Genomic DNA, 24,773 nt, shown 5'->3' on the forward strand with positions numbered 1-24,773 from the left:
AATTTTATCTATTTTGTTCTTGTAGTAAGTTTAGTTTGCTTCTTCTTTGGGTACTTTTTTCTCCTGCTCTTTCATAAATTTCTTCTTACACCTGCCCTGTGGGTTTTGGTGTTCTCTAGTTTCCTTTCACTGCTCTGGGCTTGCGGGCAGTCTCTCTCCCACAGCTGCAGTTGTCACCTATTGCCTGCTCCCCAAATACTGAGCCCATTTCCTCAGCATGTTCCCCCTCCTGAATTCTACCTCTGCGTGCTAATTGTTCCCTGGGTATCGCCCCTTTAGTGTCCCGCAGGTACCTAAAACAGATGTAACAGGGATAATAAACAGTGCAGTGTCATTTTTTTCAGATCCTCCCTTTAGCTAGCATATACTTGGCATATTTTAGATGCTTTGTTTTATAAACAAAAACATCTAAGATGTGTAATGATTCCTTAAGGGGCGTCAAGTGGGCAGAAAAGGGTAGTGGATAAGGACAATACTAACAAAATGCCTACATAGCCTTCCTTTCTTAACTCTCGGCCTTCCTTTTCCTCAGAGTTCCTTTGCAAGCCTGCCTCTGTATCCTTCTTGCCATTTTAAATTTCACATAAGTGATACCCCTTTAGTGGCAGAAACAGGAACTTCTTCCAGTCCTGATCAATCACAGCAAAAATGTCTTGTGCATGTAAACAAATGGTTATTGCTGCACTTATTGCAATACATGGCTTAACCGCTGGTGGGTGCTGTTTTGCACTCCTAGTAAATACATAATTTACTTCTGACTTAGTATCACAACGTCTGAGGTACCTTAAATTTCTTTTTAGTATTTTGGGGAAAAGAAAACTAAATATGCTTCCTTTCTACAAGAATTTAGTTTTTGAGAAGTTGAGACAAGGATACTTAGTGCTTATTTAAAAGTTTTAATTTTTTAAATTATTTTTTCCCCTTCTTCCGCCTCTCCCCCCACTCTGGTTCAAGCCGTTGTTTCTCAGTCTAGTTGTGTAGGACACAGCTCCCTGGCCCATGCTGGTGTTATGAGCCTTGTGCTCCCCGGGCTGAGGCGGTCAGCAGCTCACGGCAGCCCACCACTCACGCTGGCTGTCGGCTGCTCCTGGTAGCCCAAGGCAGCCAAAGGCAGCTCACGGCAGCCCAGCTCCAGGGAGAGCTGTTGTTTGCAGCCTTAGCTGTAGAGGGCGCAGCTCACCGGCCCATGTGGGAATCGAACTAGCGACCTCGCTTTAGGAGCACGGCGCTCCAACCACCTGAGCCACTGGGCCCGCCCTATATTAAAATTTTAATGTCTGTATAGTAAACATCTACTCCAGCTTTCGGAATTACAATTTTGTAACCTGAAATTCTCTTTTCTAGTCTAACACTTAATTGCTGTAGCCAGTCTAGAAATATTAGTTGAATGATTAGAATGATTATATAGATCCTTGAAAGCCTTAATGCTTTAAAAAAAAACAAAGCAAACAAAAATTGTTGTTTTAAAGGAAAGAATATAACCACATTAAAAAACAAGAGGAAAAGTCTACTGTTAATCTCACTTGCTGATAGAATTTATGTACATATATAATTTAGATAGATAGAATTTAGATTAGATAATTTAGAAAGATAGATATAATTGAGATAGAATTTATATATATATATATAGACATATATATATAGTTTCCAAATTTGTGTTTATGTGGTTAAAATTATGTGTCCTGATTTCTTCCACTCAATGTCATTTTATGACTGTTACTTTAAATGGCTGCATAATAATCCATTAGTTACATGGCCCTGTTGTATGCCCAGTGTTTTTGAAGAAGAGTGGATGGATGGTACATTATTTCTACAAAATATGACTTAAAAAATAGTTATTCTAATAAAATTGCTTATTACATGTATTTTAATAAGTAGGAGAACAATGGCCTTCTTATTGTAAGGTCGGTGCCTTTTTATTTTCAGTCATATAAACCTGAAACTTGAGGAAGTTGGTTGTCTGTTGAGAGTAATATACCATATGTCAACTATGTATTTTAGAGAAGTTATCAACAGAAGTTAGTTGCTTATTTAGAAAATTATTAACATAAATCTTAATGTTAAATTGTGTTCTTTTACAGATTATGGAGCTTTGTGGTGCAACAAGACTTGGTTATTTTGGAAGAAGTCAGTTCTATATTGCTTTGAAACTTGTAGCTGTTGCCCAATCTGGTTTCCCTTTAAGAGTAGAAAGTATTAATACAGGTAAATATGGGATACATTAGTAAGTGAAATTAAAATAGACTTGTAATCACAAGTGAAGTAAAGTTAGTAGAACTGTTGAGTCTTTCTGACATTACAGTAAAATTTGTGACCTTGAGTAAAGTGTCATAACTTTATTCTCTCCATGCTTTTTTTATTTGTGAATATTAGAAAATTATCTAAAATGTTATGACAGATATGTACTTTATACATATTTGATGATATAAAAACTGTTAAAATTGTGACTTTTTTGGAATAAATTCACTAAGAACTGCTTCATATTTTAGGTGAATAATTTTTTTCAAGGTAGATGATGAATTGCAGTGACCATCTTTATATATGCTTTCTTCATATTCTTTTCTACTAAGTATAAAGCCACATTATACTTTATGTTTTGTTTGGGAAGGCTATGAAAAGCGCCATGTAAAATTAGAAAGTATTAGTTAATCAAAGCTTTCTGATTGATAGAGACAATATTAAAATATTGACTAAAACCTAGTTACAGACATCGGACTGCCTTATAAGTGTCACCTAGAATAATTAGTTTTTCTGTTATTTGGAGACTTTTTGATGTTGAAGTAGATGGAAATTCTGTAAGGTAGGCACTTAAATGCAGAGAGTTCAGTGGTTTTCATAAGGAAAAGAGGAAAGAGAAAACTTGAGGTTTTTTTTGTAATGCTAGAATTTTTATACAGTAGTTTTAAGTACCAGCTCACTTTATTTGTCAGTGGGAGGTTTTCATTGTGGACCTCTGGTTTGCCACATATTATTCATCAAGAGTTGGAAGTTTATATTATTTTCAGATAGTTTTGAATTCTTTCACACAAATACTGAATAAGCTTAATATTTTCTCTCCTTAGTGAGGAGATCCTAAGGAGAGATGTAGCTAATCATAGTGGAGGGAACTATACTTTCTTCTAAAAATTATTCTGCTGCTGTATTCTATCTAGATGTATGAGTTACTGCCAAGTTCAGTCTTTTATTTTTCTTTTCTATTTAAAATTGAATAGATACTATCTGCCTGTAGGAGTGAAATAAGCCAGACTAAAGTGGATATAGATTGAACATCTTGTATTGTGTTCTTGTAGGTGAACAGTGAGATCTTTTTAGGAATTTCTGCCATGCAAGTATCTACATTAATCTAATCTCAAACTTATTGACATATTCTGTGCTTTACTTAGAACTCTGACATCTTACTTGAGAGAATCTAAGCAGAAATAGCCTAGGCTTTGGGGTCAGACTGACCTGGGTTTAGAACCTGTCAGTTACTAAACTGAGGCATCTCGGTGCCTTACTTTCCTTATCTGTAAAATAGGGATTTTGCAGTGTTGATATGGTTATGAGATGAGATAAATGTAAAGTACAAGCATAGGACCCAGTCATGCAATAGACATTTACTACACCTATTGTTAAAACTCCTTAGAAAGACAATTTGGTGTTACTACTTCTTTCTAGGTTAGAGTTTCCTGTAAAAATCTAAAGGAGATGCTGGTCTAAATTTTGTAGTGATAGACATTTCGTGTCTGTTTATCAGTTTTTGCAAAAACTCTTTCTAGTATCTAATTCATCTCTTATTTCAGTTATTAATGTGTGTGTCCTTTTTTATTTTGAAGTAATCATTATTTTTTTGGTTAACAGTAAAGGATCTTCCTCTGCCAAGATTCGTCGCTTCAAAGAATGAACAGGAATCTCGTCATGCAGCCTCATATTCTTCAGATTCTGAAAATCAAGGGTCTTATTCTGGTGTGATTCCCCCACCACCTGGCAGGGGACAAGTGAAGAAAGGCTCCACAAGCCATGACACTGTCCAGCCGCGTACATCTGCAGATCAACAGGTAGAGTCTAGTGCATGTCAGTATTATCAGTTGACATCCTATGTAGATGCTTACACAAAAACATGTACTGAGTGCCTTAATAATGAAAATGTTGCCTTAAAATTTAAATTTAAAAATAAAAATATTCTTCCTAGGAACCTGCATCTCCAGTAGTTTCACCACAGCAGTCCCCACCAACTTCTCCACACACATGGAGGAAGCACAACCGTCATCCCAGTGGAGGAAGTAGTGAGAGGCCTCTTACGGGACCAGGGCCATTTTGGTCTCCCTTTGGTGAAGCACAATCAGGTAATTAGAAGTTCTTTAGAAGTAACATTCACTTATTATAGGTTGTGAATTGAAGGACACTTGATAACATTACTTTAAGAGTTGCCTCCAAGACAATTTTTAGTTAAAAATTAAATAGAAGCAAAAACCAACTATGAAAATTTGTAAGTAGATATATCAGTTTGAACAGTGGTAATTGCATTTGCTTATATCTGTGATGCTTAGACAAAAGTTGATAGATACCAGATTGTCTGAAGGTAAAATGAATATTTCTCAGAATATAGGTTATATATTAGTTTAGTATTGACAAGGAAATCACAATAACAACTTAAAGATTTCAATGAGATATAATTTTAAACTGACAAAGTATTCCATTGTGGAAATTAACATTTCTTCAATGTTAGAGGTTGAAAGAACTTTTATAATATGTGTGTAGTGAATTGTTACAATAATAGTAACTTAATTTTCTTCAGAAGTGAGTCACCATGTTTACCGGTAACATTCTGCTTTTAGGTTCTTCTGCCGGTGATGCCGTGTGGTCGGGACATTCTCCACCTCCACCTCAAGAAAACTGGGTCAGTTTTGCAGATACTCCACCAACCAGTACTCTTTTAACCATGCATCCTGCTTCTGTCCAGGTGTGACATTTTATTGGTATTGCATTTTTATTTGCTTCATTCAGAATATTGCTGCAATCATTGTTTTCATATTTTGCTGTTGCACATTTTATAAATGCAAGTTCATTCTTTTATATATATATTTTTAAAAAACTATGCCTTTTCTTCAAGTCTTATCGTTGGAATGTTTCACTAAAAGTTTTGGCTGATTTTCTTTCTGATTCCTTAGTGAACTTTTGAAAGGCTTCGGCATCTAGGAATATATTTGCTTGGCTTTCTTAGCACGTTTTCATAACTTTCTGTTGCTTGCATATTGCTGTCATTCTACACATTTAAATAATCATTGTCCAAAAACATTCAATAACCTGGCTATAAATACGCAGTGTGCTGATGAGTTTGTGAAGACTTCTTACATTTTAAATATCCACAAAAAGTAAGTTTTACTTTCAAAGATAAGTAGCCTAGCAATCTTGGTCCATATAATCATATAGATAGATACTGTACTGAGGAAAAAATGTTTCATTACAGGACCAGACAACAGTACGAACTGTAGCATCAGCTACAACTGCCAATGAAATTCGTAGGCAATCCAGTAGTTATGATGATCCCTGGAAAATAACAGATGAACAAAGACAGTATTATGTAAATCAGTTTAAAACCATTCAGCCTGATCTAAACGGATTTATTCCAGGTGAGTTGTTAAAAAACAAATTCTTCTAAATGGACAGTTCAAAGTCTCAATTTCATAATCTCAAAAGACTATGAAAAGACTATGGTTTTATTTGGTCAGAAATTATAAAAGATAATGCTTAAATTGTTTGGCCAAAAAAATATTTATAATCAGTGGAGATTATGACATGTATATGTCATACACACTTGTTAAGGTTACCTTTTTTCCAGTGAAAAAAGTCTTAAGACTTTTACCACATTTTATTCTTGGATCTGTACATTCAAAATAACACTAAACAACACTGTTTTAATATTTCAGGATCTGCAGCTAAAGAGTTTTTTACAAAATCAAAGCTTCCTATTCTTGAACTTTCTCATATTTGGTAAGTGTGGCATGTTATTAATTGGTCATGTAGGTTGTTTCAAAGGAGTTTTCAGCGGGTAGATATTTAAACCTTAAAAAGCAAACTATTAAAGTAACTTTTTTCAGGAATGTTGTTAAAGAACCCAGTATTGCCTTAAAATAGTCAGCTTCAGAGAGGGAGACCTCACTCTCTAGAAAATAATTAAGCGATACCGATAGAGTAGTTCTTTAAAAAGTGCTAAAATTCTTTAAGCTGTATCAGCTGTTTCTTTTGCTCATACGTGGTTATGTTTATCTCATTTGGTTTTAAACAAGTTTAGTAAGTCCTGTAGGAGCCATGAGCTTAAGAACAATGCTTACCACCCATTTAAATACAGACTAAGCCTCATGATAGTTGCTATGTAGTTGGAACTAGACATTAAAATACAAATTACAATCACCAATTACTTTTCAAAAACAATTATCAGATAAACAATATAAACATAAACATAAGCTTTATATAAACAGATTTCTCTATCCTAAATTTTGTTAATAGGGTGTTTAGTAGTACAGAGTGCTATATAGTAGGAGGGGGGTGGATAATGCATAAAACTGAACAATGAAGAACTTGCATTATATACATGCTATTTATATTTTAAGGTGATAAATACAAAATGCATCTAGGAAATGGATGGATGGCAGGGTGGGGCTATTGTCTTTTCGTATCAAGTCTTGTAATTCTGTTGGCTGCTTTAAAGTACATACATGTAGACCTATAATAGCAATAAAAACAGTTTTAAAAAATTTCAGTGACTTATTAAATAAACCTTACTTTAACTAAATCCTGTTGCTAAAAATACATTGGTGATCTTATTTTGGGGGGCTCTTTTTCAGCATTTTATTATCAAAAACTTCAAGCATATAGAAAAGTTTAAAGAATTGTGCCTTGAACCACCCAACCCACCACCTAGATTCAACAGTTAACAGTTTTGCCATATTTGCTTTGTTACACATCTTCCCATCTATGGTGTTTTTTTTAATTATTGATGATTTGCACTTTTTCTGGGAGAGAATTTCTCTTCTTTTTGAGACATAAAGGGATCCAAAGCAAAATATGGTTATATTCATAACAAGTTTTTCTTCTAGGGAACTCTCAGACTTTGATAAAGATGGAGCATTGACACTGGATGAGTTTTGTGCTGCTTTTCATCTGGTAGTTGCTAGGAAGAATGGTTATGACTTACCAGAAAAACTCCCTGAAAGTTTAATGCCCAAACTGATTGATTTGGAAGATTCAACAGGTAAGAGCAGGGGCTCGAAGAGACCTGAATGCATGCCTTGATAAATAACACTTAGTTCTTAAAGCAAAATCAAGATAGGTGTTATACCTTAGCTTAAAAGCATAGACATTTCAAGATCACATAGATTTGCCATCAGAATAAGATGTGCAGGCTGAACTTGGATTAATGGCTTGTCTTATTTAGTCAACTTTAAACAGAGAGAAAGAATACTCGTATATGCCACTATTTTACTTTACACTGTGACTTGCTGAGATAGGAGAGCGAGCATTTCATGGTGTCTTGTTATTTTGCCATCCTTTAATCGCATTTTATATTGTCTGACGTGAGTAAATAGCCTGTCTTCATTATCAGCATTTTTCCTTTTAATGCATCTTAATTTGTTGAAGGGAAATGCCTGGTTTATCATTAGACCTTTGCAGTCCATGAGCATTTTCCTTTAAAAAGCCAATTTCTTCAGACTTGAAAGAAATCGGAAATTTTGTGTTTGGTATGGATAATGCTATATTGTTATCATGTTTATAAGACTGCTTCTGTAAGTGCTTGTATTACCTGGTAGTTTTATTTTAAAGGAAACAAGAATATAAGGAGTAAAAAAACAGTATGTTTTTCTTAAATTCTGAATGAATAAAAAGAAATCTAATGTTAAATTAATGAGCCGACTTAAAACTAAATTATTGTCTTTGGTTTTTCTGTCTAAATTCTCTCTTGGATATTGTGATGGAAGGAATTTCATACTTTTGAAAGAGAAGTTAAAACAGAATTTGACTCTTAAAATTGCATTCGTTTATTAGGCAATATCTATTTAACCCCGAAATGCATATGATCTGACTTTATTGCCTAAATTATTAGGTTGATGCAAAAGTAATTGTGGTTTAAAAGGTTAAAAAATTGCAAAAAGTACTTTTGCACTAACCTAATACACAGGTAATCGTGTGCATGTTATTATCATTACATATTATTACAAAGATAACAGTCTCCTTGGAGTCAAGAATCTGAGTGTGCTTCTAGTTTTGCTAATTACTCCTGTGACCCTGGGCAAGTTCTAAGCATTTATTCTAATTTTTTCTTTGTTTCTCCACCTGAAATGTGGATTCACTGCCATTCATGTTTCAGGACCTTTTATCAACCAATACGTTGATTTAAAAATTTAGCATTGGTTGTAGTTTTTTAGAAACATCCTATGAGAATCCTAGGATTTTCCTGACCATTTCAGGTAGTTATTAGGCATCAGTTAACCTCTAACTTGAGCTGAAAGCTAAATATTTTTGCTGGGCAGTTTTGCTTTCAAAGTACTTTGATTTACCTAATTAAGAAATAAATGAAAAGAATTCTGTGTTTACTTTATTTGCTAGTAGCCAAAAGGGAAAAAGTTGTAGTAGCTACAGACTTGCTGTATCATTGATTTAAAAATTAGACTTTTTATCTAGAGTTTTTCTATGCCTTTAGCATAGTAATACAAGAAAATAATTTAAGTCAAGCTTATTCTGTTGTACATCATTTTCTAAAGACTTGTCTGATTCTGTTACCTGTTGCATTCAGATTGGTGAATCTGGCTTTTGCATGTAGTCTTTTTTTTCTTTTTTTTCTTTTATTTAATTTAAATAAAATCTGGTTCTTTGTAAACTTGATCTACTGCCTAAATTTTAAGGGTGATGATTCAAGTAGAAGTTCTTTTCTGGGAATTTGTCCTTTTACACTTGTTAGATCTGTTTAGCAAAGACTCAACTCTGATTGTTTGCACATATCTGTACACTATTGCTCTAACTATAATTTTAAAGGTGTCAAAGACTCAGATATAATCTATACGGTTTTCTTATGAAATTTATTGTAAACATTTGACTACGCGATACTAGATTTCAAATCTGCTTTGCCTACTTACAAATGATAAATTTGGAGTTTTGTTAATTTGGGGATGGGAGAACTGATTAATCTTTTCTCTCCCAGCTATCATTCATAATCCTGAGATTCATATCACACAAAGTCCTTTGAATATAGAAATTATCATGTGACACTGGATCAATCAGTATCTTTAAAAAATCCTTTTAAATAGCTGTGTTTTTAGAAGTTCACAGTTGAAAGGAAACACCCAGTTTCTTTTGGCTGACCTGAAAATTTATAATAAATATCCCCCCATGGCGCCTTTCTGATTTACAAAGGTAGTGTCTGTCTGCCCTGGTCTCTCATAGCATCTCCTGTGTGCCGCTCATTGTGGTACCCATCACACTGAATCCTATTTTTTCCTCTTTCTACCACTACAGTTCGAAATGTGTCATGTTCATTGTCATATCCTCAGGCTCTAATACTTTGTCAGGCATGAACTAAGTTGTTCAGTAAATAATTGCTGAGTGAATTAATGCTAAATGTGTGCCATATTTAAAGTAGGCTATTTTTCTTGACATATTTCTTTCTTTTTTTTTTTTATTTAAAGTTTATTGGGGTAACAATTGTTAGTAAAGTTACATAGATTTCACGTGTACAATTCGGTAATGCATTATCTATATCTCACATTGTGTGTTCATCACCCAGGGTCAGTTCTCCTTCCATCACCATTTATTTGACCCCGTTTACCCTCATTTATCACTAACCTCATCCCCCCTTACCCTCTGGTAACCACTAAACTATTGTCTGTGTCTATGAGTTTTTGTTTCTTCATTTGTTTGTCTTGTTCTTTTGTTGTTTTCAGTTTTATATACCACATATCAGTGAAATCATGTGTTTCTGTACTTTTTTCTGTCTGACTTACTTTGCTTAGCATTATAATCTCAAGATCCATTCATGTTGTTACAAATGGTACTATTTCATCTTTTCTTATGGCAGAATAGTATTCCACTGTGTATAGATACCACAACTTCTTTATTCTTGACATATTTCTACTTTTGAAAATAGAGTCTTTTGTTATGTTTGTGACATTGGGACCTACTAAAATACTAACTCCACAAGAATTCTGTATTTACAATTTAAATAACTCTTATAGAAAAATAGGTAGTGAATAGCGGTGACTTGAGTTATAGTTGCTTTGAGTAGCAAGCTAGGCTTTCTGTAGGCACACAAACATAGGCGGGGTAGACACGGATTTTTTTCCAAAATCATTTGAACAGGTTTATGGGATTAAATAGCAGATAAAACAGAATAGCTAAGGATCATACATCGAAGTACTTATGTGGACCTGAATTATTATATTTAATATTTAACATCAGCACTCAATTTGATAGCTCAAGTAATTAAAAAGGGAAACTTGGTTTTTGTTGTCTTAGAAAAATTCATCTGTGGAAATAGCTTTTTGAAGCTGAATTCAAGAAAGAACGTTCATCTTCTAAGATTGGTTATCTTCTTTAAAATCAAACAAAAAAGATTAAGGTGACCTGCTAGTAAAGAAAAAAACGTGTTGAGATGCTCTGAATTTTAAACTCAGACTCCAAAAAATCTTCTTTGTAGCACAGTTGCAATTTTACATAAGTTGTCTTTTATGCAATTATTTGGAAATCATCTCTCTCTTAGACTAGTGGCTCCAGGGCGGGCAGTAAATGGATCAGTCTTCTACATTAGATCGCAGCACCTAGCAGGGTGCAAATTGAGTACATAAGTAGACATTCACATTTTTTAAAATGGCTCAGTGGCTGAACCATTTATTTTTCAAACTATTCTGTCTTCACACCACATTGCTCACATGAGCATCTTAATAACATGTGGTTGAGATGCTCACAGAGGGAAAGGAATGTGCTCCCCATTCTGTCTCCTCCTCCATAACCACTGCTTTATACAGTAAATTTGAGCAAGTTTTCCTTATTGTTGATATGGTGTATAACATAGATCCCTAAATTCCTAGAAGTACTTCTAACATGAATGTTTTTAAAAAGTAGAGATTTTTTATGAATAGTTTACTAAAAATTTATAGTTGAGACTAGCTCACTGTTAAGAGTTTCTCTGTACTCATCCAGAAAATTTTAACATATGAAAGTTTACACAAGTAACACATGGAGATGTTTTTACACAAGTATGTTCACACTATACATCCTTGATTATTTTTCTTATAATGTTGGACATCTTTGTACTTTGTCACATATAGAGTTGTTATTCCATTCTTTATCACACAAGGTAGACCATAATATGAGTGTACCTTAATTTAAGAAGTCTCTTATTCATGGCTCCTGAGATAGTTTTCTTGATTTTACATTTAAACTAGTGCTGTGGTGAAAATGCTTCTACACTGACCTTTGTTTTGTACAAAGAACCCAGAATCTTTGTTTTTGAAAATTCACTCTCTAAGTGCCCTTAATTGCAAAGGAAAAATTATAAAAATATGTACTAATGATTAACTTGCCAATAAAGGAATTGCTTCTGTCTGCATATGCATTGATTATCCCTGTCTTTTAAGTATGAATGAAAAAGGTACCATTTCTAGTTTTCCTTGAAATTTATTGAATCCTGTTTATTCATTTTAAATATTTTTTCTTGTAAGAATAACTTTGGCATTTCAAATAAGTAAAAAAATACGGTTATTTCTGCTTTGATGAAGCTATTAAATGAGATTGGAATATTGGAATATTGAACATTTATAATTGAAGAATTCTTCCTACATGCTTTGCTAACTTGAAAACAAAATAAATTTTAAACCATAAGACTTCAGGGAGTATACATATTTTTGTAAGATTAATAATTGCTGGCAGTCATTTTTTGAAATAATTTTTTAGTATACTGAGTATAATACTAAGGTATTAAGAGAAGTTTAGTGTGGTAGTTTTTTTTAAAAAAGGTTTTATTAAAAATGTAGCTAACATGCAATATTATTAGGTTGGTGCAAAAGTAATTGCAGTTTAAAAGGTTAAAAATAATTGCAAAAACCGCAATTACTTTTGCACCAACCTAATAGTTTCAGGTATACACAACAGTTATTCAACATTCATATACCTAAAGAAGTAATCGCCATGGTAAGTCCACCAACCATGTGACACTGTACGATGCTATCACAATATTATTAACTATATTCCCTATACTATACATTATGTCCCCATGACTTATTTGCTTTATACCTGGCGATTTGACGTCTTACTCCCCTTCACCTTGCCCACACCATTTTTAATGTTTCAATTACAGGTGACATTCACTATTATATTAATTTCAGGTATACAGCCTAGTGGTTAGGCATTTATGTAATTTAAGAAGTGATCCCCCTTCTAGTACTCACCTGGCACTATACATGGTTATTCCACATTATTGACTGTATTTCCTATGCTGTATTTTGCATCCCCACAGCTACTTTGTAGCAACCAATTTGTACTTCTTAATCCCTTCCTCTTTTTCTACCTACACCTCTAACCCCCCTCCCATTTGGCAACTATCAAAATGTTTTCTGTATCTATGAGTTGTTTCTGTTTTGTTTGTTCATTTTGTTCTTTAGATTCCACATATCAGCAAAATCACATTGCATCTGCCTTTCTCAGTCTGACTCTCCACTCAGCGCAATACCCTTCAGGTCTATCCATGTTGCCGCACATGGCAAGTACCCATTCGCTTCCATGGCCGATCAGTATTCTATTGTATATGTGTACCACCTCCTCTTTATCCAGTCATACATTGATGGACACCAAGGCTTCCACCACATCTTGGCCATTGTAAAGAATGCTAAAATAAACATATAGATGCACACATCCCTTCATAGTAGCATTTTGGGTTTCTTTGGATAAATACCCAGAAGTGGGATTACTGGGTTCTTCTTTGTCTCTTGTTATAGCCTTTGTTTTAAAGTCTATTTTGTCTGGTGTAAGTATTGCTACTCCAGCTTTAAAAAAATTGTTTGTTTCCATTTTCATGAAGTATCTTTTTCCATTCCTTTCCGTTTGTGTGTGTCTTTCCGTCTAAAATGAGTCTCTTGTTGGTAGCATATGTAAGCATTTTGTTTTCTTATCCATTCAGCCCTCCTATGTCTTTTTTTTCTTTTTTAAATATTTTATTGGGGAAGGGGAACAGGACTTTATTGGGGAACAGTGTGTACTTCCAGGCCTTTTTTCCAAGTCAAGTTGTTGTCCTTTCAGTCTTAGTTGTGGAGGGCACAGCTCAGCTCCAGGTCCAGTTGCCGTTTTCTAGTTGCAGGGGGCACAGCCTACCATCCCTTGCAGGAGTTGAACCAGCAACCTTGTGGTTGAGAGGACGCATTCCAACGAGCCATCCGGGAGCTCAGAGGTAGCTCAGCTCAAGGTGCCGTGTTCAATTTTAGTGGCAGGGGCGCTGCCCACCATCCCTTGCGGGACTCAAGGAGTTGAACTGGCAACCTTGTGGTTGAGAGCCTGCGCTCCAACCAGCTGAGCCATCCGGGAGGCAGCTCAGCTCAAGGTGCCGTGTTCAACCTTAGTTGCAGGGGCGGAGCCCACCATCCCTTGCGGGACTCGAGGAATTGAACTGGCAACCTTGTGGTTGAGAGCCCACTGGCCCATGTGGGAATCGAACAGGCAGCCTTCGGAGTTAGGAGCATGGAGCTCCAACCGCCTGAGCCACCGGGCCAGCCCCCTCCTATGTCTTTTGATTGGAACATTTAATCCGTTTATGTTGGAAGTAATTGTTGATAGATATATAGCTATTGCCATTTTATTATTCATAATTTTGATCTTTTTTTTTTCCCTCGTCTTAATAAGCAAGTCCATCTAACATTCCTTATAATATTGGTTTGGCGGTGATGACTTCCTTTAGCTTTTTCTTGTCTTGGGAGGCTCTTTATCTGTCCTTAGATTTTAAATGATAGTCTCCCTGGGTGGAGAGCCCTTGGTTTTGGGTACTTTTCATCACGTTAAGTATTTTGTCGCTTCTGGCCTACAAAGTTTCTGTTGAGAAATCAGCTGACAGTATTATGAGAGCTCCCTTATAAGTTACTAGTTGCCTTTCTCTTGCTGCTTTTAGGATTCTCTCTTTGTCTTTAACCTTTGCCATTTTAATTATGTGTCTTGGTGTGGACCTATTTGGGTTCATCTTGTTTGGGACTCTGTGCTTCTTGGACTTGTATGTCTACTGCCTCCACCAAATTAGGAAAGTTTTCAGTCATTATTTCTTCAAATAGGTTCTCAATCGCTTGCTTTCTCTCTTCTCTTTCTGGTACCACTATGATGCAAATGTTGTGCTTGATGTTGTCCCAGAGGTCTCTTAAACTGTCCTCACTTTTTTGGGTTCTTCTTTCTTTTCGCTGTTCCATTTGGGTGTTCTTTGCTACCTTGTCTTCCAAATTGCTGATTTGATTTTCTAGGCTACTGGTGGTGCATTTCCATTTTAGTTACTGTATTCTTCACTTTTGTTTTTGTTTTGTTTTTGTTGTTTTTTTAATTTTTATGGTTTCTGTGTACTTTTTTATGCTTTCTTTCTCCGTTGAAGTTCTCACTAAGTTCCTTGAGCATCCTTATAACCACTGTTTTGAACTCTGTCTCTGGTAAGTTGCTTGTCTCCATTTTATTGAGTTTTTTTCCTGGAGTTTTTCTCCTGTTCTTTGATTTGGGATGTATTTCTTTGTTTCCTCATTTTTGCTGTTTCTTTGTGTTTGTTTCTATGTATTAGGTAGATCTATGTCTCCCAGTCTTGCCAGGTGGCCTTATGTAGTAGGTGTCCTGTGGGGCCCTGGCACAGTCCCCCTGGTCACCTGCACCAGGTGCTCTAGGAGTGTCCTTTGTGTTGGTTGTGTGTGTCCTCCTGTTGTAGTTGAGCCTTGATTGCTATTGGCATGTCAGTGGGTGGGACTGACCCTCAGGTTGATTGGTTATAGGGTTATGCCATGTCCACAGCTTATGGGCTCCTGTTCGGGATGCTTACCCCACTGTGTGGGATATACCCCAGAGGGCTCTGGCGCCTGTTGAAATCGCCCTTTGTATGTGAATTTGTGGGGCTGATTGCATGGTACTCTGCTGTGGTCTGAAGCCAACCTCCAAGTATGTTGGTTCTGGGGCCTCTAGGGAGGGTCTCTGGTGCAGGCACAGGCCACCCACTGCTTGTGATCGGCCGGGGACTACCTCATAGGAGCTGCAAAGTGATTTATGGTTGTTCGCTACCTGTGCTGTACCTGGAGGCTTGTGGGAGAAGCCATGCTGTGAACTGAGGACATCTGCCACCAGTACCAGGCTTGGGGTAGCTCTGCAAAAAGCCAGGACACCCCAAGTCCTGCTGCCACCTGCTGCTAAGGTTTAGCTGCTGATAAAGCTTCATGTGGTACACAAGTTGGCTGAGGCAGGGTTTCAGGGAAGAGTTGGGAGTGGGAAGAGCGGTGGTCACCAGGTTAATGTAAATCCAGTTTGGTGCCAGTGCTGAGCCTGGAGCTACTCAGCAAAAGTCTCAGAGCACACTTAGGCCATTCACCAACAACTTGGGGCCCAGGGACCACAGTAGTTTTCTAAGAAAGAGTGTAGTGCAGGCAGGGCTGGCTGCTCTCGGAGAAAATGCCTCTGGTGTTGGAGGAGTTGATTGGACAAGGTCCCAGTGAATCACCAGGGTAGAGCAAGTGGAGCTCACCAGACCAATCAGATTCGGATTTGGCCTGTAGGGGAGGACTCAACACAAGAAAGATGGCGCCCTCCTGCTGGTTGCACAGGAGCAATCCCCCCTCACAGGGAAAAGGGCAGCTGTCCTCCAGCCCTCGTTCGAAGCCACACACTTCAGTCTGCCCTTCCCACCCCCGTATGCCTCTGCTGCCCCCCGAGTCACTGTCTCTCTGCTGGGGCCCAGGGTGAGTGCCTGGGAAGGAGTCTGCACGGGTCCTTTAAGAGGACATCTGGGTTTTCCCACAGCCTTCCATCCCACCCTGACAAGCCAGATATTGTGGGGGCTCCTCTTCTCATGACCAGTACTCCAGACGGGGGAGCCCCACATGTGGCTGGTGTCCCTCACTCCTCTGGGGGAAACCTCTGCAGCCAAGATATACATCCTGATTCTCAGCCACCACACAGAGGTTTGGAGCCAGTCTGTTTTGCATCTCTGCCCCTCCTGCCAGTCTCAGCGTCTCTTCTTCTTTATATTCTTAGTTATAAAACTGCTCAGCTAGACTTCAGATGGTTCTCCAGGTTGATTGTTTTATAATTTAGTTGTAATTTTAATGTGTTTGCCGAAGGAAGCAGGCATATTGTTTATCTACTCAACCATCGTGGCTCTCTCTAGAATGGTAGGTTTTAAACCTAGATAGTAATTGAAGCTCTTTTAAAAAGGTTGTTCAGCAGATACACTGTACTGCAATGAATCTGTGGTCTTTTTAGAGTCTTTGGAGGCTAGAAGGATGAAAACTACCTACGGACAGTGTTTTTATTTTCTAGTGCGATCCTGAATATATGGTTTGCACTCATTTAATTTGGACTCATTACTAACTTTTAAATGGAGACTGACATTATGTCAGTATGATCACATAGGGTTGTGTCTTCCAGACACGTTTTTATACATGGAAATACTTTTTGAATAAAAGTCCTTTTGGGGTTGACTTTAAACAAATAATTTAGGCTCGTGCTCTTCTTTTTCAGCCCTGATGCTCTGATGATGTCAGGGGCAGAGCAGAACCCTCAGGAGGGAGGCAGGGTTGACACAGTGTTCCAGCAGGAGGCTAGGTTGGAACACTGCATCAGGTAAGAGTAAAACTACACCCCTGCCTCCGTGAGGATACAGAGTTAAAGACTAACTTTTGTGGGCGGGCATGAAGCTCTTTGTTGGAGTATTTATAGGAAGCCAAGTTGAAGGAGGTATGGTTTATTACAGACCTAGTGCTCATGACTCTTAGTTTCTAGAACATGGGTAATTTGTTCTTTTTTGACTGTCAGTTGTTGTTCTACCTACAAAGTAGGAAAGAAGCAATGTGTAATTTTGCTAATTTATTCCAGAAATAATTTTTGGGTTTTCTAAGACAGTGATTTTTCAAACTTTTTAGTCTTAGAACTCCTTTACATCTTAAAAATTATTATGGACCCCAAAGAGCCTCTGTTTATGTATCTTAGATCGCTTAATAGTTGCCCTATTAGAAATTAAAACTGATAAATTTTAAACATATTTATGGCTATTAAAATAATTACCCCTTAAATATTAGCATAGATGATTTTAAGAAAATGTATTCTCCAAAATAAAAATAAAAATTGTGAAAAGAGTGGCATTGTTTATCTCATTTTACTATCTATTTTAGTAGAAGACAGCTAGATTCTCGTGTTTGCTTCTGCATTCAAGCAGTTGGATATGTAATTTTGTTGGAGGCATTTCAGGGATCAGGAAAGTAAGCCTGAGGGCCAAATCCATCTGCTGACTGTTTGTGTATAGCCCACAAACAAAAAGTGTCATTTTCTTTTTAATTGTTGGGGGCGGGAGAGAAGAACATTATTTCAGGATCTGTGAAAATTATATGAAATTCAAATTTCAGTTCTATTAATAAAATTTTATCAGAACACAACCCAGGCTCATTCCTTTATGAATTATCATGGCTGCTTTTGCACTACAACAGCAGAGCTGAATAATTGCAACAGAGACCATATAGCCTGCAAAGCCTAAAATATTTACTGTCCTGCCCTTTGTAGGAAAAACCCTAGTACATGAAGAAAATCTGACCTCACGTTGCGAAAGGGACTATTTTTAGATAATTATGGATATTCTTTGGTATTACACCAAGTCAACAAATGGTAATTTCTTAAAGGTCAGTTGTAGTGGGAAAGCTGAAACCATATTAATGAATTGTTCTTACGTTACATTAAAATCCATAGATCTGTCTTTGAATATACTTTGAATGAATCTTTTTACCCATGCATGGTTTTATAACATAATGCATTGATTATTTGTAAAATATTAGTTCATTGAGTTATACAAATATTAGAACATTTTGTTATAAAATATCAAAAAAGCATATTTGTTAATATTATAACTTATCAAAGAAGTCTTTAAGTACTGGGAAGCTCTTGAGCTTGTGGATATGGATACACATTTTCCAAAATTCTAATTTTCTCTTGTAAGCTCTGAGTTTCACATTAGTAACAACTACTCAAGACAGTTGTTTTCCTTGAAGTGACAGCCTCACTTAATTCGTTTTTGAGAAAATGCCTAATATCCAAGTCCGAATAATTATCAGTTTATCAGCTGTTCTTTAAAGAAAAATTGTGTTCCATCAAAAAATGGCATGTTCAGCTGACAACTGAATCATACAAGTACTTTTTATTGAGGCAATCATTGTACTTTGCTATGGAACAGAAGTAAAATATATGTATGTATATTTTTTTTCTGTTCCATAGCAAAGTACAATGATTGCCTCAGTAAAAAGTACTTGTATGATACACACACACACACACACACACGTCACACACATATAGCACCTCCCCATTACTTTGATACTCCGTTAGATAAATTTGGACATATATTTCCTGTATTGCCACACAGAGTATTAAAAAGATGTGTTTTGGGGGATGAGATTTAATAAAAATAATTTTTACTGCTGAATTGTGAACATTCTTCAATGAAATTGCCATGCCTCTTTGTTTATTTTAACTGGAATGCACAGGGGTGAAGAATACAGTGCTAGTATATTTTGGGGCCACTGCCTTGATTCTTGCTGATAAGCTGACAGTTTCACCCACCATCGCTTTTGCATCATCAGTTGAAATGTCAACACAGGAAAAAAAACATTATTATTACAAAAACCTTTTTGATTTTTCAGACCCCCTAAGAGTCTTAGGATTCCTAGGAGCCCATGATCCGTAGTTTGAGAACTGCTACTCTAGGAAAATAACTGTATGGAAATAATTACGAAGTACAATTATTTGGGTGAATAATATTTCGGTTCTCAGCCTCAACAGTCTGAACCCACTGTAGCTTTGTACCAGTGAATCACTGAGGTTCTCAGAATCTATCCCCAATTATAATGGGGGGTGAGGTATAATCTAGCCCTAAATATGTCATTAGAAGACTGACATGAGAATGGAGGTCCAGAAAGTTGGCCAAACCAGGCGCTAGTTTGCCCTAAGATGACATATGTCTGACTTTAAGTAAGTTATTTTGAAAATTAATCATCCTAAAGTTAATACTATTTTAATTCTCTTTGTTTTTCTTTAACACCTGCTTTGGGGATCTCTTACAGACACTTCTTCATTCATCCTCCTGACAGAGTTTCTACTTTCAGTAAACTGTCAAATTTATAACCATTATCCATTCTCCTTTCCTTAACTTCTTTTCCCTTTGTTACCATAGGAAAGAGTCCATAATTTTTGTTCACACTAAAAACCACAAGCTATCCCCATGAGGAATTTGCTGCTACTAGTAATCATAAATATTTTTTCATTAGTTTTTCTCTCAGAGCTTTGAGTTAAGAGATCTTCATAGAACATTATCTGAAGCCTTTCTGCCTCTTACTGGTTCAACCTACTCTGACACTTCTATTGAGAAAGGGATAGGATTAAGGAAGAAATAGCTACAGTTCCTGATTTTAGAAAACTAAAATTTATCAAACAAAATACGATGCTGGACTGCAAATTAGAACTTGGAGTATGATGTGACTATGAAGAAATAATATCAGGGTAATTAAAAGGCAGGTATTTTGAGATAGTTATATAACAGAAGAGGGCAAAGAGAAATTTTGAGAACTTTTTCAAAATATCAGTGGTTAGTTTTGGTTCTAGGAAAATAGCGAAGGAGAATGAAAATTTAAATGAAGAAGAACACAAAAAGTGACTTATTCAATAAATACATGTGTGCCTAGTATATGTTAGGTCCTATGTTATTAACTAAAATGTGAAGGATTTACTTATGAATAGATTGAAAGGTAAAACCTATATACATCACTCAGTTTTATATGGCTCTATGTCTATTTAGGAATTTGAAGTACAGTGCTAACATTTAATGGCAAATGTCTTTCTTTCCTTTGGAGAAACTCGGGTGCTGTTTTATTCAACTTGCCCATGGTCAAACAGTGAGATACAGTGACAGATATTAGAATCATATTTTGATACAGGTTCTAAATAGATTAGGTACTTCCCATTAATTTGTCAATAAATGTGATTTTCAGACTGGGATTATATTTAAAGCCATGTAAAACTTGGGAAAATTGGAATGAGAATTTAGTTACTATTGAAATTCCTTCTGTTTTTAAATTGGAATTTAAGAGATATTTTAAATTAAGCCTTAACCAATTAAAATTAGAATATGCTACCTGATAGTACTTTAAAAACCACTTTGAAATTGTGTCATGGATTTGTAGCTTTCTCAATGAAGTCTGTAAGTGCCATTGAGCCTAATGATTAAAGTTTGTTTCGTGTGGGCTCATTGACTTTGCTTTTTGCTCATTCCTGGGACTTTCCTCTCCTTTTCCTGTCTGCCCTGCAAATATATGCTGCTCTTTGGTAACAGGGGAGGCTTGTAAAGACAATATGAGTGATTTAGTATAAATTAGCAGTTCCCAAAGTACATTCCAAGGGGATCTTTTGAGGGATTTTATTTGATAAAAAAGATTTGTGTTTGGGAAAAACTGATTTAAATAGTTTATTTGCTCTAGGACTTTATAAGTCCTTGATATATGCAAATGTGCAAGCGCCAACAGGGAATTACAGTATCCCCAAATTGATTGGAACAGAAAACCTAATTTTTTAAAAGCACCTTACTGATTAATATTCCATGAAATACACTTTGGGAACTGGTACAAATCCATCCCTATTATCAGAAAATGATTATGTGCCCTATTGTATTATTATGTATAACACTCTTTTTTCTCTTTATTCCTAACTAGAATTTATTTTCATGTAAAGCTGTGGTTTTGGGTAGACGATAAATAGCAGGAATAGGTACTGCCTGACTGTCAAAATGTTTATTTAAAAATTTTTTTTTGCTTTTAAATTACAATTGACATACAATACAAAATGTTTTGGGAACATGAGGAAAGGAAATTAGAGTATGAATTACTACTTGTAAAACTCGTTAGTTAGTTTTTTTTTATAAGTAAATATTCCTAAACAAAAATATATTGTTTATAAAGAATTTCTCTCTTTAAATCGCAGATGTCGGGGAGCAGACAGGTGAGGTAGGTTATTCAGGCTCTCCTGCAGAAGCACCTCCAAGCAAGTCACCGTCAATGCCGTCACTAAACCAGACTTGGCCGGAGATGAATCAGAGCAGTGAGGTTAGCAAAGCTTCCCTTTTCTTTCATTAACTTTGTTAAGGTAAGACGTTCCAAACAGAGGAATTTCAGCATCTAGCTTTTCCAGCATGTATGCACAGTTAAGAGAACATATCAAATATGACTATGGTAAATGTTTATAATTATGTGACTCTGAGGTTTTCAAAGTACTATTCACATATATACTGTCACTTGGTTTCCACCACTCATTTCTGCTAAAACCCTATGCGTTAGGCAGATGCATGCAATTAACAGTCAAAAGGGTGAATATCTTGGCCAAGATAGCTCCTAGCCATTGAGGGACAAGTGCTAAGATGTGAACACCAGTCCTTTGACATTCGTCAACTACCACACCCACTGTGCCACGCTGCCTTCTCATTCCTGTAAGCAAGGTATGGGGTAATATATTTGGAATCTTCGCATTGTGGTGATAGAAGTCACTAATCTAGCTATCCACATGAAAAAAGTATTTTCTTCAACCCAAGCTACTTATAATAATTTAGTTTTACTTAATACAAAATGGAATGATGTAACCCTATTAAATGCATTCGTTAAAGATGTTTTATATATATAAGGACCAGACAACATGCAAAATAGAATTTGAGACAAATGTACTCCCCCCCCCCCCCCCATACTTTGGAACTCCGTTATATAAAACAGTAAAACACTGATTAGAATAAGGGAAAGGGAGCCTGAGGCCCTGCCTCCCCCCAGCACCCCCGGAGGCCCCTATGTTAAACCTTAGTGCTCTGTAGAGCTCTAGTTAAAAATTGATGTTCTACCCTGTTAGAGCAGATTTCTTTGTGAACAAGTTACATTTTTTTCTTACAGTTTTTTGTATTTAGTGCTACGAATATAAAAGTGTGTTGACACTCAGGAAAAAATTCTAAGCTTCTGTGCTTTCTATGTCTTTTAAAGCCAGAAAAGTACTGAATTAAAGAGACACTAGTTAGTTTAGGACAGTTGCAAAGCAGAAATAACTGACAGGTTTAAAGTACTTGCTGCTGCTTTACGACATAACCACAGACACCTTGTGCTTGAGACATAACATACCACCTGTCATACTGTCAGATGTAAAGCCATTTATGTAAGTTTTTTTCTAGAGGGAGGAATTAAGCATTGAAAGAATTTACTAGTCAAGAGGCTTTATAGAGACTCTTGAAAGGACTATTTTTGCTCATTTTTTAAAAGTAATATCAGATTAAAAGCATTTGTCTTCCATTGATATCAGCTCATAAATAAAAGCAACTCTTTCTAAAGCATCTCAATTCTAAAGCCCATCTTTATTTATTCTAAATAAAATTGTGTGTGATCATTAAAGACTAGGAATAGAAGTCCCTTCCATATTCTAATTTAAGTAGTTGCATTTTCCTTTTTAAATGTTACTAGCAAGTTTCATTTTGTAGTATTTGGTAATAAGGTGATGAATGTCATAATTTTTCTTTTTATTCTATGTGGAAAATCAAAATGTTAATAAAACTAACATTGATTTTGAGACAGTTGAATAATTTTCTACCACAAAACACTAATAATTCTTTCAATAAATAGTTATTCAGCACTGTAGGGAATAACGCTAATAATAACAATACCAATAATAATCCCTAACATTTAATTGAACACTTTTGATGTATCAGTTCTGTTCAAAAACTCTTGACGTGTATTAACTCCATTTCTCCATAACAATCCTATGACCTAGGTATTGTTATTCTCATTTTACAGATGGTGTTACTGAAGCACAGAGAGGTTAAATAACTTGCGTAGGGTTGTACAGCATGAGTAGGATTCTAGTAGTCTGGTTCTAGAGCTGTGCTCTTAATCGTCCTACTAAAGTTGTGGCAGTAAGAGTGTGTCTCTGCTCTCTAGATAGCTTACATATAGTCTCATGAAACCCTGTAAAACTTCATGCCACTACATGGGTAAATAAATGCCTTCTTTTTGGTAAAAATCTACATCTAAACTTTATGCCATGTTTAGATAATTAGGATTTTAAAATTTTCTTCTGTATACATGCAACAATAATTATTGAAGAAATTGTAACAACAAATATTGGTAAGTCACTTCCCTGAAGTGATATTCCCTGATGAAAATGAACACTTTGAATGCATCAGTATATCTTAATTTCATGATTTAGAAAGTAATTTGTAGGCATAGTTATTGAATGATTATGTTAGCCATTTTTGTAAATAATTTTGATCAGTGTATTAATTTGCTACTGTTTAATTTCTACAAGTCTTCTCAAATTGAGTATCATTTTAAATAATAAGTCGAACTTTGAAGCATAAAAATGTATACTTTTCCATACTGAATTATCTAAAGAGAATTTTGGTTAATGGGGTAGGTGTGTCTGTGTGTAAACATCGTTTGTATATATTGTGTATGTGTAGATGTTTTTCCCTCTTCAGAGTACAACTGATAATTCAGTCAAATTTTAATGATAATTTTAATATAAAAATCTTATACTATTTTATTATAAGATCTTCAAAAACAAATGGAATTTACTAAAATTAATATTGGCTTATCACTCCGCCTGATTTAAGAGGTATATTTGTGTACCTCTTTTAGAAGCGTAGTATCAAAATACATCTTCTATAAATAACACATACTCAGATGCTTGATTTACTCTCATTGTGTCTGCATTCTGATTTTTCTAGCATGGGGGCGCGGGGCGGGTGCCTGATTGGCAGTTCTGTCTTTCGGTCTGGCATGGTCCTGTTCGTAGTGCTGATTGCAGGGGTTGACTTGCTACAGATTGCAGATTGACATAAGCTCAAAAATATATTAATTCCAGAATTCTTTGCATTTTATCTCAATTATATTTTATCAAATACACATATGTACAGAATATGTGCACGTACATAATAGAATCATCTTTCAGGGGTCGCACTGGCAAGTCAGACTGACTTGCTTTGTTTTGACCAAAAGTTTGGTACTCAAGATTTGCTAACATCACCAAATCAATACTTTTAACATTTAAATTTTAAAAGGATGATTTGAAGTTATTCTTTCCCTGGTGAAGAGGAACCCCTTTACATTTTTACTTTGTTGCCATTTACACCACTTAGACTCTGTTCTTATATTGTGTTTTGAGGTTGAATTCTGTAAAGACTTTGAATCTCTTCCATAGAGATTGCAATAAATTGTTATACATTTGATTGTGAAGCTGTTCACCTTATATTACAAGTGGACTCAGCATAGATGAGTATAAAATGTTTATGGAAAAATAGAAATTATGTAATTTAGTCAGGCCTGTGAAACATAACTTGCAGTGCAACCTCTGAATTACTTTGCTAAATCTCTCCAATGATCTTTTACTCCATCTTTCTCATCATGCTGACTTGTCTCTCTGTCTGTTCAGCAGTGGGAGACATTTAGTGAACGCTCTTCAAGCTCACAAACTCTGACCCAATTTGATTCTAACATTGCACCAGCTGATCCTGTAAGTCAATCACTTAG

At 35.8% G+C, this 24,773-nt stretch overlaps 1 protein-coding gene across 7 annotated transcripts in view; it reads left to right on the plus strand.

Moving 5' to 3' along the window:
• The window catches only part of REPS1 (RALBP1 associated Eps domain containing 1), a 78,522-nt gene that overhangs the window by 33,616 nt on the left and 20,133 nt on the right, over positions 1–24,773 (plus strand). For 2 of the 7 annotated variants that reach the window (XM_019732764.3, XM_019732765.3), the window contains exons 2-10: positions 2,082–2,205; positions 3,841–4,037; positions 4,172–4,325; positions 4,818–4,942; positions 5,450–5,612; positions 5,910–5,973; positions 7,080–7,234; positions 21,202–21,323; positions 24,676–24,756. In XM_019732764.3, the coding sequence (XP_019588323.1) occupies positions 2,082–2,205; positions 3,841–4,037; positions 4,172–4,325; positions 4,818–4,942; positions 5,450–5,612; positions 5,910–5,973; positions 7,080–7,234; positions 21,202–21,323; positions 24,676–24,756 (1,185 nt within the window). The remainder of the gene's footprint in view (positions 1–2,081; positions 2,206–3,840; positions 4,038–4,171; positions 4,326–4,817; positions 4,943–5,449; positions 5,613–5,909; positions 5,974–7,079; positions 7,235–21,201; positions 21,324–24,675; positions 24,757–24,773) is intronic. The other 5 variants (XM_019732768.3, XM_019732769.3, XM_074333637.2 and 2 more) reach the window with 4 other exon arrangements.

Source organism: Rhinolophus sinicus, chromosome 2 (assembly GCF_057876585.1).
Source record: "Rhinolophus sinicus isolate RSI-liver-muscle chromosome 2, RSI-T2T, whole genome shotgun sequence".
Classification (NCBI taxonomy): domain Eukaryota; kingdom Metazoa; phylum Chordata; class Mammalia; order Chiroptera; family Rhinolophidae; genus Rhinolophus; species Rhinolophus sinicus.